The sequence below is a fragment of the Haliotis cracherodii genome, unplaced genomic scaffold (assembly GCF_022045235.1).
Source record: "Haliotis cracherodii isolate W230 unplaced genomic scaffold, xgHalCrac1.p SCAF_21, whole genome shotgun sequence".
Lineage (NCBI taxonomy): Eukaryota > Metazoa > Mollusca > Gastropoda > Lepetellida > Haliotidae > Haliotis > Haliotis cracherodii.
This window is the reverse complement of record NW_027266277.1, coordinates 361,816-380,845: the sequence shown is the minus strand read 5'-3', so window position 1 is coordinate 380,845 and position 19,030 is coordinate 361,816. Positions and strand designations below refer to the sequence as shown.

Genomic DNA, 19,030 nt, shown 5'->3' with positions numbered 1-19,030 from the left:
GACTGAGTACGGTATGCATTAGCAATACTTTTTATCTAATTTATATTTTTTTTCTATTTCGAAAGCACTATTACTATATGTCTATAAACAGATATGAAAGAGCAGGGATTTCTGTGACAAGCAAGAACAGCAATGGCTATATCCATGAGAGTAAAAAACGCAGACCCACTGATGGAGTTCACGATTAAAGACCACTATTTTAGGACCTGTGGTTCCAGAGATCATAAACAAGACCCAGAAACCAAACACAGTAAAACCCAAACCCAGACATTGAATTGAACTGTCGAAGCCTGGCTTGTCACACGCTCACAGTTGCCCTTGTAAGGTCCAATACATGCAGAGTAGCTCATCACGTGTGCGATATAGTGTTGCTCGTGCACGCCGTGAAACAGATGCGCCATTGGTCCGCGCGCATATATCGCCACATCCTCTCCACTGTGAGTCTCGTACGGCATCTTGACCGCCGCCTCTTGACTGAAATAATCAGCAGCTGAAATTAAATCGACAAACATATTTTAATGTTCTATCCAGTTTTTATATGTCGATGGGTTTTTTTCCAAACACACGTGGTGATTTTTTCAGAAGCAATCCATTTGTCCACAGAACATGCGAATTATATAACTTTGTATCCTCAATTCAACTTTTGAGGTTAGCCGTACAGTCAAGCATGCTTTTTGAACCAAGATTTCAAAGAGCGCCATACGAATCTGGCTTAAAAATTGTTTGATCAAGGCCTCAGTAAAAAAATCAAAAAGGTTTATGGTGGACATGTGGAGCATATTTCCAAATTTGAGGCATCAGTGACAAAAATAACGTGCGGTGCAGTTCCCTAGATTGACTTGTTCCATATGTTTCGCGCTTTTTAGATGAACAGTTGACTTGCCTTTGCATTTGTTTGTCACGGGTGCCAAGGGTAGGGTAGGACATGCTCACCTTTTAACATGTATATAGAGGTTATCACGCGAGTGTGTTTGGGGATGGTAAATATCCTGCATTAGGAATAAACATTGTATTTAGCGAGCCTTGGCGAGCTAAATACATAGTGTTTATTCCTAATATAGGATATTTACCATCCCCAAACACACAAGCGTGATAACCTCTTTATCATATAATGTCATTATTTAATTCTATGCTTCAAAATCGCTTTCCCTCTCTCACTTACATTACCGAAACATTGCGAGTTTTCCTGCAAAACGCGCATTGATATTAATTACGTCAAAGGGTAAGTGGTGTGTCAGTCGGACAGTGACAGTAGCCAATATAGTTCGAACTGAAATCTGTTTCTTATACAGTGACGAAGCAACATATACGCAAAAGAACAATAGTTTTGAATTGCCTTTCGCGGCAATCCATCGGTCTGTCCGCTAGAGTAACTGCCCTTTGTCAAAGGGAAGCTACTCGAACCCTAGTCTATGAGACGTCACACGGCCACGGTCAGACGTTGTTGACAGTCGGTCAGTCCTGTCATAACGTTAAGAAGTATAGTCAGATGTACACACAGCGACAAAGGGAAACAAGGTAGCAATTCAAACATATTTCGGCCAAATCCAACTATTTTAATTTTTGGAGAAGGTTTCAAGCCGCAGAGGTCTACAAGCACAGACATATGGCTACTGATCCCGCTTGGCTAGGCCTCGTGCCCTCGCAAAATTGTTTCAAAATTTATATCTCTAAAGTTACCCAAACTTATAAAATGCCTTAGCTACGTCACAGTTAGATACTGATTTTCAGTATATTAGACTGTTGTTTGATAATGACAGCAATTATCCCTGTAGTTTATCCAGATTCCCGATGGTTAATTCTGACTCGATCCCCGAATGACGAGGGCGACGCCAACGGATATAGTTTTTATCCGTTGGCTTTATCCTGCCGAGAAACCTACCCATTATATGATAAATCATCACTATTTGATTGTGATTCACAAGAACATTCTTTCACGACTGTGTCGCTTTTATTTTCCTTTACTTCGACATCCTTGATCTCAAATACTCACTGGTGTCGACCTCTGCCAGGTTGACTCGGTTTTGACCCAGGGGACCATTTCCGTACACGAGAGTAGTCCTTGGCATCCCGTCATCAGGGCCATTGGGATAGGAGGGGTCGACCACGCCTTCAAGAGTAACACAGAGACACATACGTCACATCTACCGGACGTGTACTGTTGATAAGGCCATATTTGTTTACTTGCTGTGGGGATTTTTTACAGGAAAATGCCTGTCGGTAGGTGAAAAAAATTGAATTCTTTGTTATTTTTCTCCTCCACTATAGGTCGGTTGGTATAAGAAAACAAAAATGATTTAATGAGGGAGGACAGCCTGCAACACAGCTTTAAGCAATGGAAACCTGACGAAATTAAGCGGGACTACTGTTGTGCATCTTTGCATCCTATCAGTTTCAGGAACAACAGCAAACTTTATTTTGATTCCCATGTTAAATATATGTCAACTTCAGTGGGTTCTTGTTTAGAAAATATTTTTGGTGCGATATGCTATGAGTCTATCGGCGGGATAAAAAAAGAAGCAAATTTCTCAACAAAATTTCCAGTCGGCGGATCCGAAAAGCAAGTTAAAATAAGTGTGGCCTAGCGTGTCGTTATATGGAGAGCTCACTCCTCCGTTTCAATGTTTCTTTAAGGCAAACACTTGTTAATCAGGATTGATTATCTAATCACTCAACCCGGGTACTTGATAGCCCACCCCAGCAATATGATAATTCGGAACATTACATGATTCTTTGCATGTAAAAGGAAATGCAGGTAAATAGGGATCAGAGTTCTGTCCCTTGGGTGTATCACAATCCGCAGACTTAACATCAAGTCCGTATTGGTGGTTTCACCATGGTGAAGGTCTTGACCCTGCATCACTTAGTGTGTCAAAGGGGCGGTCGGGTAGCCTAGTGGTTAAAGCGTTCGCTCGTCACACCAAAGACCTGGGTTCGATTCCCGACATGGGTACAATGTGTGAAGCCTATTTCTGGTGTCCCCTGCCGTGACATTGCTGGAATATTGCTAAAAGGGGCGTAAAACCATACTCACTCACTCACTCACTCACTCACTTAGCGTGTCACTTCCACTTTCAGCTGAAGCACCGTGAAAAGCCTTGAACTTTATCAAAGCGGCGTAAAACCAACCTCACTCACCCAATATGTTGTTGCCCCTCTTTGGGTAGCCACCGATGTTGAAGACGTGCGAGTGGTCAGCAGTGACTATCGTCAACGTGTCCGAAATGTCCACCAAGCGGTTAGCCTCTGCGACGGCCTTATCAAACGCCACCACGTCATGGAGAGACTTTTTGGCGGAGTTGCTGTGGTGGCCATGGTCAATACGACCACCTGGGGGAAGGTCGAATAAATTTTTATTTTCAAAACTGTAGGGCTCTGATCACAACAGGCAAGATCGATACTCGCGCAAACTATGATGATAGCGACTTAGTCAGGTAACTCGAAAAGGTGAAAATTGATATTTGACAAAGGAAACAAATGTTTTATTCATGGAATCCTTTCTCGGTAACGGTGCCCCGTAAGCCATAGTGTCATTGAGGCAGATTGAAATTATTTCCGGCATGTAACTTTTTTATATTTTTTTATTTTCGGATAAATCTAGCATTTGATCACTAAACATACCGAGGGGCAAAAATGTATATAGAGTTCGTTTTTTATGTAATTGAAATTTGAGAGAACTGTTGTTAAATTTGATTATGTCTATTTAACCATCAGTCATTCCACTCTTGCAATTTCCCACTTATTGTTCCTCGTAAGTTATTCCCCAGTTCCTATACCTTGTAAGTTATTTTCTATCGGAATTTCCCAGTTTTTGTAGCAAGTAAACTACTTTCTAGGCATTTCCCAGTTACTGTAGCTCGTAAACTATTTTTTAGGAATTTTCCAGTTATTGTAGCTCGTAAACTATTTTCTAGGAATTTTCCAGTAATTGTAGCTCGTAAACTATTCTCTAGGATTTTCCCAGTTTCTGAGCTAGTAAACTATTTTCTTGAAATCTCCCAGTTTCTGTTGTTTGTAAACTATAGCTATTTTCTAGGAATTCCCCATTTTCCGTAGCTTGTAAACTAAATTTATTTTCTAGGAAATTCACAGTTTCTGTAGCTCGTAAACTCTTCTCTAGGAATTTCCCAGTTTCTGTAGCTCGTAAACTATTCTCTAGGAATTTCCCAGTTTCTGAGCTAGGAAACTATTTTCTTGGAATCTCCCAGTTTCTTTAGCTCGTAAACTATTTTCAAGGAACTTCCTTGTTACTGTTTTTCGTACGTCAGTCTCAAGGAATTGTCCACTTATTACCTTCGACCAAGAGGAAGAACCCTTTCTCATTCTTCTGCAGGATTTGGATCGCCTTCCTGGTCATGTCGGCAATCGACGGGTCCCCGGCGGGTGTGGTGTCCCGCTCTAGATCATACTGCATGTGGGACGCCTCAAAAAGACCTGAACAAAGACACATATTTAAATATCTACAATTTCAAGAATTAACAATTAGTATTTGGTGGCCATTACCAACAATACCTTCCGCTAATAAATAACAAATACCTTTCTGAATGGCTCTCTGATGATTGTGATCAATGTACGTGTATGCTGTACCCAGCGACGACCATGACGGTGTTCATGTAAGTCAGGTTGTAAGAAAACGACTTCGTCTTTCGAGAATGCAACAATTATTGAAAGGGCCAAATCGTCATCAGTGATGAAATTATTAGGACACGGCATGCAGTTCGGTAATAAAGAGTTATAGTGAGTGAGTGAGTTGGGTTTAACGCCGCTTTTAACAGTATTCCAGTTATATCACGGCGTGTCAGCTTAATGTTGGAGGAAAGCCCGAAGTGATGTAGGTCTCAGATGTTTACCACTTCGGTGAAACCCACGAGCACGGGTATGGTGCTGAAAAACCTAGAAACATAATCGGGGCGAACCGGGATTCGAACCCACAATCATAGGTTTCTGGTGTGCCCAAGGGACGCAACTCTGCACAGCGAATCGCGGTGCCTTAGACGACTGGGCCACCCGTGCCCCCAATATAAAGAGTTATAATTCAGGTTAGATAGTTTGAAAGTTTCTTTGAAATAGTTTACATTACGGGATTGGAAGCGTAGACTTAGTGTTGCTAAGTTGCATTTTGAAAGCTGATGTCTGAACCAGAGGAAGGAAGAATTTAGTTCCGTTGACCTAGAACCCAATATCAGCTTCTGTAAAACTGTGGACCATATTAAAGCAATCAGTTATTTTTCTAATCCGTTGTCATGTCAAATAGAGAGTGCTGTAGACACAGTTTGGTTTCCTTTGGCATACATGGGTGAGCATTTTTGTACGCCGCTTTTAGTAATATTCCAGCAATATTACCAGAAATGGGCTTTACACATTGTACCCACGTGGGGAATCGCACCCGGGTCTTCGGCTCTTTTGGAATGAAAAGATTTACGAATGAAAACGAACACAGTATTAAGGTCTGAAGTTGATCTTCTGATCTTACATCTGACAACCAAGATTGTACTTTGATATCTTACCACTGTGCCATCAGGACCAGAGAACACCTTGGGTTTTTTTTAAATTTTTCTCGCAGGAGGTCAAATAGGTATATTCGATCATTCATACTTTTTCGAAAAGTCACATAAATAAATATCAAGCAGAGCCTCTGTCGACATCTCACCGAGCAGATAGTCCGTGTCTTTGGGGTCGATGGCAGCTAGCTGTTGTTTATTCCACACATACTTGGCCGTTTGCCCCTCGAGAGAACTCTCAAATAACCATTCCTGTAATATAAGATACAGATGTTTTTAACCACACGTCCTAACCCACAATGCTTAATGAATGCACCTGCTCCACAACATTGACCTGGGTCCTTTACACAGATCGGCGTGCCGGTCTGTATTACTGTTCATAGTCCAAAGAACCCTGGTCAGAGTAGCGTCACTTAGCTCATAGGGTCTGCTGTTTAGAAGTTCGAATCTCGGATTCATCTCAGTTGTGAGCGAGTATGGTTTTACACAATATTTAGCAATATTCCAGAAATATCATGGCGGGGGACACAAGTAATAGGCTTCACACATTGTACCCATGTCGGGAATCGAACCCGGGTCTTCGGCGGGACGAGCGAAAGCTTTAACCACTAGGCTACCCAACCGCCACCATCTCAGTTTGGATCCTTGGCATGTGATATAATTAAATACTGTTTCAAGCGGTTTCAACACGTCATGGTTCGGACAGAAACTTCATTTCGAATCCAATGTCATCGGATCCTTACACAAGGCTAGGGACGACACTCTGCACAGCTAAAACAGTGATTTATACTACTAGGACCCGTGAAGATCCGGGGTAGAATAGGACTTCAGCAACCCATGCTTGCTGCAAAAGGCGACTATGCTTGTCGTAAAAGGCGACTAACGGGATCGGGTGGTCAGGCCCGCTGACTTGGTTGATGCATGTCATCGTATCCCAAGTACGTAGATAGATGCACATGATGTAGATAGATGTCAATCACTGGATTGTCTGGTCCAGACTCGATTATTTACAGACCACCGTCATATAGCTGGATTATTATTGAGAGGGGCGTAAAACAACAAACAAACAAACCAGCCAGGCCACTACACTGCAGCTCGAACAATCAATGTATTCAGTGAACATTCTGTGATACGGGACACAGCGAACCCCCATATTCCGGACAGTACTTATTAAACCATCCGGATAAACAAGTGTCCAGATTAACGAATCATTTATTGTCGTCCATAAAAGACGTTTGTTTGTATTTTGTTTTACGCACACTCAACAATATTTTCGATATTCTCTTCTGACTTTGTGTGCTGGCGATTAGGTGCCTCATTCTGGCGGTGTGGGTTCGAATCCCGGACGGGACTCAACCCACAAAAGTACGAGAATGTGTACTTTATCAAGAAGTGTTAGCCCAATTAAAACATTTGTGGCTTTTGTATAGTTTTGACGTTAACAGCAGTGATCAGAGAAATGGCCTTTGTATAGTGTTGACGTTACCAGCAGTGATCAGAGTAATGGCCTTTGTATAGTGTTGACGTTACCAGTAGCGATGAGAGTAATTATGCCTTTTGTATAGTGTTGACGTTTACAGCAGTGATCAGAGTAACGGCCTTTGTATAGTGTTAACGTTAACAGCAGTGATCAGAGTAATGGCCTTTGTATAGTGTTGACGTTACCAGCAGTGCTCAGAGTAATGGCCTTTGTATAGTGTTGACGTTAACAGCAGTGACCAGAGTAATGGCTTCTGTATAGTGTTGACGTTTCCGGTAAAGGGGACTCTGAAATAAACGAGGTTCGGTATAATGAAGTTTCACTATATGCCCCTCATACCTTGATGAGATCTCGCTGGTCTTTTCGGTGTTTGTATGTGCTGTGTGTCTCGGGGTCAGTTTGGCTGGCCATCATAAACGCCCGTCGTCCGCCGCCCAGGATCACCTGGTTGGGAGACATCAACAAGACGATATATCACTTTAACATTGCTGGCGTATTACAAATATCATTTTTGGCGTGCAATGTAATGACGTCACGATAGCTATGGAAAAGTAGAGTGTGTCGAGTGAAAATAATATATAATACTGATCGAACTCCCGTGTTATACCAAGTTTATGAAACGAGAGAAAAGTTCTGATATCTGACGAGCGAATATCACTGCAGTGAATTATCAGGTGTTTTGTGCACTGCAATAAAAACAGCACTTTTCTCAACTTCAGAAAAGTCTTTCACACTGAAGTGAGTGAGTGAGGTTTTACCCCGCTTTTAGCAATATTCCAGCAATATCACGGCGAAGGGACACCAGAAATGGGCTTCACACATTGTACCCATGTCGAGGAATCGAACCCGGGTCTTCGGTGTGACGAGCTAACGCTTTAACCACTAGGCTACCCGACCGCCCCTCACACTGATGTATTTGATAAATTACTAATATTGTAACGCCATATTGGCGCAATTAAATCTCGATGCGATTTTCAATACAAAAGTCGCTGCTCCTTTTAGACAGCTAATAGTGAGTGAGTGAGTGAGGGAGGGAGTTTAACGCCGGTTTTAACTGTATTCCAGTTATATCGCGGCGTGTCAGCTTAATGTGGGAGGAAAGCCCAAGGTGAAGCCCACGAGCACGGTAGTATATTCGACGACAGCTAATACTTAAATGTGGATAATATTTCTTATTTCATTCGTGCACATATCAACTCATTTCATTACATTTTGGTCGCAAATGCATGATTGTATGACTTATTTTGTGAAATTAGTATTCAAGGCAAATCGTGCAATTTCTATCTAACCTATCGGACAGTATTTGAATCAGTATCAGTATACAGTGAAACCTCTTTTATCTGGACAGTAATGTTTCCAATGACATCGTCTAGCGATTAGCGAATCATGGTGTAGATTAATATCACCATTGTGTGTGTACATGTATTTATCCTACCTTATACGTGAATATCAGATTCTGATTGGCTGAGAACCATTCAATTATTTTCAATGTACCCCTCTGACATGTAATGTACATGTAACAGTTGGCATTACATTTGCAACACACCAACCGCAATTTTGTAGTCAGAATAAGTTTCGGACCAAAGCATGAATGCAAAAGACATAACAGCTATATATTTGAGAATGGGCTTTCGGAATAACGGGGTTATGTGTACCTGAATCTTCTTTTTCTCAATGAGTTGTTGGCATTACATTTGCAACACACCAACCGCAATTTTGTATCTCGAATTAATAATGTGAGACGCCATTCTCCGGATATTTACGATATTTTCCGAATGAAATAGATCTGGGGGGAATAACTCTCAAGTTCGTTTTCTGTCGTCTCTTGTAAATGCCTAATTGTGATATTCCCCCCGATTCGGACCAAAGCATGAATGCAAAAGAAATAACAGCAATATATTTGAGAAGGAGCTTTCGGAATAATGGGGTTATGTGTACCTGAATCTTCTTTTTCTCAATGAGTTGTAGAGCAATATCTTTGCAGGTCCCATCCGTGTCTGGGGTTGAAATGTCAGCTTCCCAGTTCCGTTCTGGGCTATGTGCGTATGCAGCGGCGGGCGTGGCATGGGTGACGCGTGTAGTCGTCACAAGGCCAACAGACTTGCCTGCAGCAAAGGAAACAGAGCTCAGTTGGCCAAGAACAAAAATACGACTATAAACGGCGGGTAAATATTCAACACAACCAAACTGCCCTTAGATTAAGTATGTCAATGTATTTGTCAGACATGTCGTTTACGGCAAATTTGAAAATCTAATTGGAATGATTTCCACACCACACGCTCAAACCGCTATTATTACACCGCTATCTGGATCAAAGTGCACTCAACAATCATTTTCAGTTTTTCAACCTGCTTGGCGTTGGAAGGTTAACAATTGCCATCTCATTCTACCGAGCACCGAGACACCACATGTGCATTGGAGTGGGACTCACATCAGGTCACCCATCCACGTACACTCCGCGACCGACGTTGCTTAACTTCCTCATACTTGAGACCTGTGAGCTGTCCACGGGATCACGTGCCCACAACATAACTCTGGGTCAACTTGATAGTCTATTGGTGAGATCATTTAATTAAACCTTCATTTTCAAATGTCCATTGACTTCATGGAAGATGCTTGTTAAAACAGATCAGAACTGTGAATAATGAAGTGAGGTAACAAAAAGACGGACCATTACATTTTCACTTCGCACCAAATCACATAATAATATACCCGTGAAGTCATTACTGCTTGGAGTTGAGGTGAAATTGGGTTTAACGTCGCGTCCAAGATTATTGCACTTATATAGCGACGTGCATGCACGTGTGTGTGTGTGTGTGTGTGTGTGTGTGTGTGTGTGTACTTGTACAAGTCCGGACTGATGCCGATTTATAGAGCTAGCTCACTGAGATACCATGCCGCAGTTTAACATGAATACCCCACTCAGACACAGTATACTGACTCCGAGCCGACCAGTCCTTGTTTTAGCCTCTTAGCGCTAGGTAACAATAAGGACCATCGGACCTTCCGCTCTCCGGGCGGACGCTCTACCACAAGACCATGTGTACCTTTGATTCCTGGTTAATGCGGTTCAGCTGGAGGTCACAATGATTTGTTTTGCTTTTATAGTATTTACAGCTTTGTGCTTATCTTCGCCATAAACCAATACTGTGAAATGTCGTTAGTCCTGGCCCGTTCATCAACAATGCAGGTCACGTCTGAACATCCGGGTTAGAATAGGTCTTCAGCAACCATGCTTGTCGTAAGAGGCGACGGGCTACATCCTATATCATCATAATTTTATATAAATATATATACAAATTAAGGTAGGGCGTTCAGGCTCGCTGACTTGGTTCATGCATGTTATCGCATCCCAACTGCGTGGACAGATGCTCATGATGTCAATCACTGGTCGGCGAGTCTGGCCACCCGTTCCCGTTAGTCACCTCTTGCAACAAGCATGGGAAGCTGAAGATCAACTGCAACCCTGATCTTCACCTATGTAATAATCGCATACGTTATCTTGAGGGGATATATATGGCACTAATCGCTCGTGGAATATCACATGGGAAACTTACCCTCAGCGATTGCCCAGTCTACGATTGACGTCACTTCCGCTCCCTGCGCACTTGAACAGTTTCCTCTTGTAGCAGCGCTCGACAATCCAAGAGTACCCAGATTGGCCTTAACTCCGCACAGGAATGCTGTTCCTGTACCCGCAGAGTCTGGAGTTTGTCGATCATTGTTATAAGTCTGCATAAAGAGTGAGTGAGTGAGTTGGTGGGTGAGTGTGTGTGTGTGTGTGTGGGTGGGTGGGTGGGTGGAGGGGTTTATGGTTGAGTGAGTGAGTGAGCGAGTGAGTATCCTCCGTTACGTTGAAAGCCGCTTTGATTTTTCATGAAATATACACTACAGCTCACAGCAATTTACCTCTTTACGCGGTACAGTTTTGCAAACGTTAAGCAAGCAGAGTTAACGCGGTGCGTTTGGGGAATTTACGTGATGTGTTTGAGGAACTAATGCAGTAGGCCTGCGGAATTAAAGAGATTGATGCGGAATTATAGCGGTGAGTTTGCGGAGTTAATGCGGTAGGTTTGCGACTTGAACCGTTAGTTTTGCGGAATTAAGGCGGGAGGTTTGCTGAATTAAAGCGGTATATTTGCGTAATTACATTATCGTTCCGCCGTGGTATCGCGAAGAGCATATGAGATGAGGTGAGGTGAGGTGATATTGGGTTTCACGTCGCGTCCAAAATTATTGCACTTATATAGCGACGTGCATGCACATGTGTGTGGCTGCTTGTACTAGTCCGGACTGATGCCGATTTATAGTGCTAGCACACTGAGATACCATGCCGCAGTTTAACATGTATACCCCACTCAGACACAGTATACTGACTCCGAGCCGACCAGTCCTTGTTTTAGCCCCTTATGCCAAGCGCTAGACATGGTAACAACAAGTGCCATCTTTTAACGTCTTTTGGTATGACGCGTATAATGGGGTATGGACCAGACAGTCCAGTCATTGGCATCATGACCATAGATCCACGCAGTGGAATACGATGACATGCATCAACCAAGTCACGGGTCTCTAAGCAATGTACATGGGCAGCCAAGTGTGGACTTGGTCGAATGTTAAAACCACTAGGTTGTCATATAGCCCATCAAACATTATCCAAAAGGAAATATAACGCAGTCAACCCCTCATGTGAAGAATTATGGATATTGCACATAGTCATATATAACGCAACTTGACTAAACACATGAATAACGAACTTTGGATGGGAATATAAATCGTCAACGTTAGAGAATAACGTCAACGTAAGAGAATAACGTTAACGTCAGAGAATAACGTCAACGTCAGAGAATAACGTCAACGACAGAGAATAACGTCCACGTCAGAGAATAACGTTAACGTCTCCATCAACGAGTTGACTGTATGTACTGCGCTATACAAAATATAGTAATCGTCAGTGTATTACCAACCTTTGACAATGCCACATTGGGAAACTTCTCGAACTCAAGCAGGGTTTCTTCGCCTGGGAAACCTTGACCTTGGCCTTTGTATATCCTCGCGGCCGTGACCGTGGAGACGCCCAAACCGTCGCCCAGAAAAAGAACAACGTTTTTGGCGACGTCGGTATAATCTCGTTTGTTTAATGCTTTATCCAGTTCGTCTTTTGCAATCTTCATCCATTCCTCATTTGCTGGAACACAGTGGACATATGTATCGTTATGTTGTGAAATCGGGTAGTGGGGGCTATTAAAACAGCATCTTCCCGAGGCAAAGGTGTTAACTGACGACAAAAGTCCAGTTTCCAATGTTTCTGTGTTAACCGAGGGCGCCACTGTCGTCTAAAGTTCGATTCGTCTACAGTATTATCAAAACAAAGTTATGCACCGATGAATAGAGAGGTAATAAGCTGACCCCTTCCAAAACATACAGAAGCATAAGAGAGCGTTGAATATATTTCTTATTATACAATGACCAAATTTAACATTTCAAAATATACCAGAAGTCAAAGTGCAATATCCCTTATGTCTAAAAATTCAGCGAACTATGCTCTGAGAAATAATTGCTCTGTTAACCCAGTGAGTGACATCATGAGCATCTATCTACGTAATTGGGATACGATGATATGCATCAACCAAGTCAGCGAGCCTGTCCACCCGATCCCGTTAGTTGCCTCTTATGACAAGCATAGTCGCCTTTTGCGGCAAGCATGGGTTGCTGAAGACGTCTTCTAACCCGGATCTTCACGTGTAAAATGCAATACTTACATTCAGCATGTGCAGTGTGCTGACCAATCACCAACAGGACGACCAACGCAGGAAACATCACCAGCTGCTGAAAAGATTCCACATTTTACTTCGCGTGATCAGAATAATGTGTCATTGAGTGCACCAGTGATGGAATTAACATAGGTTAATCCACTTTCATTCTGTGACCTGCATAAAGAAGACAATCTCATATTAAGCTGACACGCCGTGATTCAACTAGATTACTGTTCAAAGTAGCGTTAAACCACTCACTCACTCTTCTGGATGGACGTCACCGGACATTCCTCGGGCGTTCACTGTTACCCATGCTTTTCAACTCGACCAATGACCTCGTATACTGCTGTCAACGTCGCCCGACGGCGCGGGTTGTTGATCATGCCGTCAGCAGGTGAAAATTTATAGGACGTCGTGACAATCTTCAAATATTGCTGTCTGCGGCTTTAAATAACATTTACCAACTTGCTCCATTTTGAGGCTTACCCCATCCTCCTGCTTGGGGATCTCAGGTGAAATATTTACTCATTGTACGAATGATTTCACACATGCATACCAAGTTTAATTCGAGTACTAGTTAGTCAAGATATCATTTGACATCATTAGAGCGCACGCACGCACGCACGCACGCACGCACGCACGCACGCACGCACGCACAGAGATGCCCCTTTATCTTATATGATCAACTTTCAATGCTGATGAAGTCAATATATACAAAAAGTAAAATTCCAAAAATATTGATCGATTCTTAGATCACGTGAGAGAGCAAATACTGAAGAAACGGTACCCGATTCACACACAGGGCAAGCTCTATTCCACAGACAGGCATTTCAGTGCTGTAATTTGTGCAACATTACTCCCAATCTAATTGGTACTGCACCTCAGCAAGTAAAAGATGACTTGTCAGGACTTGAGCTGTCGCTTTATATTGAAACATACTACTCAAAATAAGTTAAGGACCACTCGACTCTTTCATATTACTATAATAGTTAATCTGTCATGCCAAGAAACATTAACTACAAGTATAGGAACATCCCGTTATCAATCTAAATGTCTTCAATGCACAGGTAGTGCTTTCTGCTAGGGATTTATGACTACATATTTCATCCCTCATTTCCTCCGTTTCGTCGATAGCGGTACTGCCCGGATTGGGAAAGATTGGTGATTCCCGCGTCATACCAAAAGACGTTAAAAGATGGTACTTATTGTTACCCTGCCTGGCGCTCGACATTTAGGGGCTAAAACAAGGACTGGTCGGCTTGGAGTCAGTATACTGTGTCTGAATGAGGTATTCATGAGAAACTGCGGCATCGTATGTCAGTGGGCTAGCACTATAAATCGGCATTAGTCCGGACTTGTATATGCAGCCACGCACGCACGCACGCACGCACGCACGCACGCACACATATACACTGATCATGAATGTCTGAATGGGGTTAAAATGCCACACGGTATCTCATAAGGCTAGCACTATAAAACCAGCATTATTCCGAGTAGCCACACACACACGTGCATTCGCGTCGCTTAATAAAAGAAATAATCTTGAACGCGAACTTATATCCACTTAACCTCACATCCCATGTGCCTCTATAAATCATTTGTCAACATACAGACACATGCAGAAAGAACACCGACCCTAAAAAAACATTTGTATACAGGATAGGTCAGTCTACAAGTTAATGTAATTTTGTATGGAGAGCAGGTTATTGAGTGAGTGAGTTGGGTTTTACGCCGCTTTTAACAGTATTCCAGTTATATCACGGCGTGTCAGCGTAATGTGGGAGGAAAGACCAAAGTGATGCAGGTCTCAGACGTTAACCACTTCGGTGAAACCCACGAGCACGGGTATGGTGCTGACAAACCTAGAGGCAGGTAATTGAGTTTCTATCCAGACTTCACTGTACGATTCGATTCGTGAAAACCCGGGGTAGAATAGGTCTTCAGCGGCCCATACTTGCCGTAAAAGGCGACAATACTTGTCGTAATTATAAGAGGCGACTAACGGGATCGGGTGGTCAGGCTCGCTGAGTTGGCGGGGGCACGGGTGGCCCAGTCGTCTAAGGCACCGCAATTCGCTGTGCAGAGTTGCGTCCCTTGGGCACGCCAGAAGCCTATGATTGTGGGTTCGAATCCCGGTTCGCCTCGATTATGTTTCTAGGTTTGTCAGCACCATACCCGTGCTCGTGGGTTTCACCGAAGTGGTAAACGTCTTAGACCTGCATCACTTCGGGCTTTCCTCCCACATTAAGCTGACATGCGTGGATCGATGCTTATGATGCAGTCATTGGATTATCCGGTCCAGACTCCATTATTTTCGGACCGACGTCATATCGGTGGAATATTGCTGTGTGCGGCGTTAAACAACAAACAAACAAACGAAAAGATCTATAATTTACAATGTTCTCATTCTCAATAATTTCTTGTCAAACTATCAGCGTTAAAACGTGTCACTAGTCGTGTAAACCTTGCCAAACTGCCTGATAGTTAAGGTATCATAAGGACCAGTAGAAATTTGTCATTTTTAAAGGTTTTGCTAAATGTTTTCATTTTAAGGACTAGTGGACTAAAATTGTTAGTTTCTACAGCTGACTATATTACAGTATAACGTTAGGGTCACTGTAATGGCATTAATTTGGTATTCAATCCAAATTCACTGGTTGTGAACACTAAACGGTTCAGTTCTATCAACAGACTGTTCGCTCGTCACGCCGAAGACCCGGGTTCGATTAACGACATGGGTACAATGTGTAAAGCCCATTTCTGGTGTCCCCCGCCGTGATATTGCTGGAATATTGCTAAAAGCGGCGTAAAACTATACTCACTCACTATCAACAGGCTGGACGATCTGTACACGTCCTGCAACAGTCGGAAAGTCGGTGAAACCTCCCAGTGAATAGTGTTTCCTCGTGTGAGAATAGTCTTCACATATATAACTACATGTTACTCATCATCACACAGTTTTCTCTGCCTATGTCGATTGTGTAACTACCTTCCTGGTTCCACAACTAAGAACCCGTGAAGATCCGGGGTCAGCAATCCATGCTTGCCGTAAAAGGTGACTATGCTTGTCGTAAAAGGCGACTAACGGGATCGGGTGGTCAGGCTCGCTGAGACTTGGTTGATGCATGTATGCGATCCCAATTGCGTGGATCGATGCTCATGATATCAATCACTGGATAGTCTGGTCCGGACTCGATTATTTTACAGACCGCCGTCATATAGCTGGAATATTGCTGAGTGCGGCGTTAAACAACCAACCAACCAACCAATCAATCCACAACTAAGCCTTTTGTTTCTACAATACGTCCCTCGGTTGTATTCAAACAGCCTCAGGTTGCATCCCAAGTTCAGCAGTGATTTGTATTGATGATTATGACAGTTGTTCGTGTGTTCGTTCGTGAAACCGTTCATTCATGCGATCGTTCATTCTTTCGTATATGTATTCGTTCGTTTATGCTTTCGTGCATTCAGTCCGTCCGTCCGTCCGCAGTCTATTGATTGTACGAGGGTACAGGAGCATCAATACCCCCATTTCGTTCCCTTATATATCTTCACACATTTTTTGTTACAAATATGTAGTAGTATGCAATCACGGATTCACCTTATTTGAAAAGAGAGACCAATTTGCGATTTGGAAATTTGCTTTAGGTAATAACGTCAGTTTGTTGAAAATACATCGCCAAATGTGTCAGTCATTGTTTTGCTCTTACCTGTCCTCTTGGATTTCCCGATAATTATTAAAATTTCTGAAATTATAAAAGCTAAGTGAGCTTAAAAAAACACACCAAAATCCGGATCCGCGCACCACTGTTATTCCGTGTCAGTGCACAACTGACGTATATCGAGTTAAGTCGGAAGAAAGTCTGACAAGAGCTGCGAACATTTATAAATAGATTTTGAGGAATAACCAAATAAATCAAACTGACAGATATTGTGAAAAGAGTAAAATACCTCAAAATCCGCTTGAGGGTCATCCGCGTGTATTCGTGTTGTATAACGGTAAAAGAACCCATTGTATAACGGTGAAGTAACGCCTTACGAGCAGTGGTACAAAGGGTTGGAAGGACACACGGTGTAAGTGCATACTTAAAGAAGTAAAGCCTTGTTCTTTGTACATAATAGCATTACGTAACCGCGTTAAACTTTAAGTACATTAGAAAAACATGTCTGTGAACCTTAGAGATCTACTGCGCCGAGAGGCAGATTTTTGCGGCGGCTTCGTGACGGCAGACGCATGGAGGCGAGAGCACGACGTCGTCGAGTGTCACGTATTATATGTAACAGCACATCCGATAAAAATATTGCTCATCTGTGATCTTTCAAAGCTGTCACATGCTTCAAGACATACGCATTTCATTGATTGAGAGCGGTTTGGGAAGGGGGAAGGGGGGTCATTGGCGTCAAAATTATTTTTTTTCAAGTTTTGTTTCCTTTGAGACTGGTGTAGAAATTTAATGGGAAATTGACATAAATATACACGTCAGCGAATTGCGCAAAGAACATTGTAATTGCCAACGAATTTAAAAAAAAAATTAAATTATCAAGTGTGAATTTTAAAAATCAATTAATAAAGAATAGATTCTCAAAAGCATGCATCTGGGGTCCGTTATCACCCTACGGAACACTAGTAGCTTCTAATATCTAAACAAAAGGGCAGATATTTTCGAGTTGCACTGTCTGTAATTCTATAGCATGACGATGTGATGAAAAATAAGGGGCGGTCGGGTAGCCTAGTGGTTTAAGCGTTCGCTCGTCACGCCGAAGACCCGGGTTCGATTCCCGACATGGGTACAATGTGTGAAGGCCATTTCTGGTGTCCCCTGCCGTGATATTGCTGAAATATTGCTAAAAGCCGCGTAAAACCATACTCTCTCACTGATAAGAAATAAAATCACAGTAAATGTTTCTTTTGCCCTTGAGTATACAACAGTCGCCAAGCGCATTCCAAGTACAGGGGAAGTTATGCTGGGCATATTCCTCGCGAGGGGGTCCCGAGATTCGGCAACGAGAAATGAATTTACTATTCCTGTTCTCATCCTCACCTTCACCTTGAATATTTGCAAGGTCAGTGTAAACATGGATTATGGGTTGTTTTGTCACATGGGCTACATGTTGACATGCGCAGTGCTTATTCATTTGTCAGATGTCAGCACGGTCTTTTAGAATTTGTTTAAGAGATTTTGCAATGTGGTGCCAATGACAAATATAGATCTCATGTTATATATTCCTACTTTATCTTATCATGTTATATTAGTGATAGATACACAGCGAGCATGTTATTAGATGAAGACAATGATGATGAAGAGTGAGTGAGTGAGTGAGTTGGTTTGACTGGTTGAGTGATTGACTGGCTACACCACGATCACCTGATCTGGAATCGGGCAGACAAAACCAGTATTTTCTAAGCCGTCGGAGTCAAAGATACGAAACAATGCAGGTCACAAGGTGTGGCAGCTCAATCGTCATTGAACTCGACACGCTAAGTGTGAAAATCTACATCGCAGACCGAGAAAACTCGACATAACTTTACATTTCCAATAAATTATTTTTTCACACTAATTAATTGTCAACCAGTCCAAGGTTATTATTTATCGCGATAGCGTTACAATGATATCATATTATATGAAATACAACATATTATATGAAATACAATCACTAATTAAAATTCACTATAATTTCCAATTCCAAAGGGTAATTAACAGCTGTATGAGAATTAACTTTCGTAGATAATATTATTCTCAATGAGAGTTCGAATCAGTTTCAGCATAAACTTGTCTCCCGTTCCGTTTGTTGAACCTGACGATTTACCATGGGGCGGTAGGGCCGGGGTTTCAGTGTGTCTGACGTTCATTGGTCCCTGATCCACCGTCGCGATGTATCTGTCCATGACTGCAGACTCGTTGTCAATCATCACACGACATCCCTTCAGCTGCCCCAGGCGACTGGAAGCCATCAGGTCAGTCAACCAGATGATTGACTGGCATGTTAATATGCTGCATGACGTCATCATCACATGGTTTCAGAATTAGGATGCTTATGATATAGTTGGAATCGTACAAGGGTCTCACACCATACGCACCAGACACACACAAACACACACAGACACATCACACACCAAAAACACAGACACATCACACACACAGACACATCACACACAATACACATTCCACACTTCACACACAGACACACACCACACACACAGACACATCACACACAATACACATTCCACACTTCACACACACACACAGACACACACCACACACAGACACATCACACACAATACACATTCCACACTT

At 42.5% G+C, this 19,030-nt stretch overlaps 1 protein-coding gene across 1 annotated transcript; it reads right to left on the bottom strand.

Annotated features, from left to right (window-relative positions):
• Window positions 1-221: 221 nt before the first annotated feature.
• On the bottom strand, window positions 222-12,798 carry LOC139471011 (alkaline phosphatase-like). The gene is made up of 10 exons (XM_071253314.1): window positions 12,741-12,798; window positions 11,946-12,166; window positions 10,539-10,713; window positions 8,920-9,086; window positions 7,321-7,425; window positions 5,651-5,753; window positions 4,294-4,434; window positions 3,139-3,330; window positions 1,994-2,110; window positions 222-490 (listed from the first exon to the last, which is right to left on the bottom strand). Exons 1-10 carry the CDS (start codon window positions 12,796-12,798, stop codon window positions 222-224), a joined length of 1,548 nt encoding a protein of 515 aa, XP_071109415.1.
• Window positions 12,799-19,030: the final 6,232 nt, after the last annotated feature.

Coding starts and splice junctions, on each gene's coding strand:
- LOC139471011 (XM_071253314.1), bottom strand. CDS start 12,798: ATGTTTCCTGCGTTGGTCGTCCTGTTGGTGATTGGTCAGCACACTGCA. Junction 9,087..10,538: donor AGACTGGGCAATCGCTGAGG/GTAAGTTTCCCA, acceptor CCTTTGCTGCAG/GCAAGTCTGTTGGCCTTGTG. Junction 7,426..8,919: donor TTGAGAAAAAGAAGATTCAG/GTACACATAACC, acceptor TCTCCCAACCAG/GTGATCCTGGGCGGCGGACG.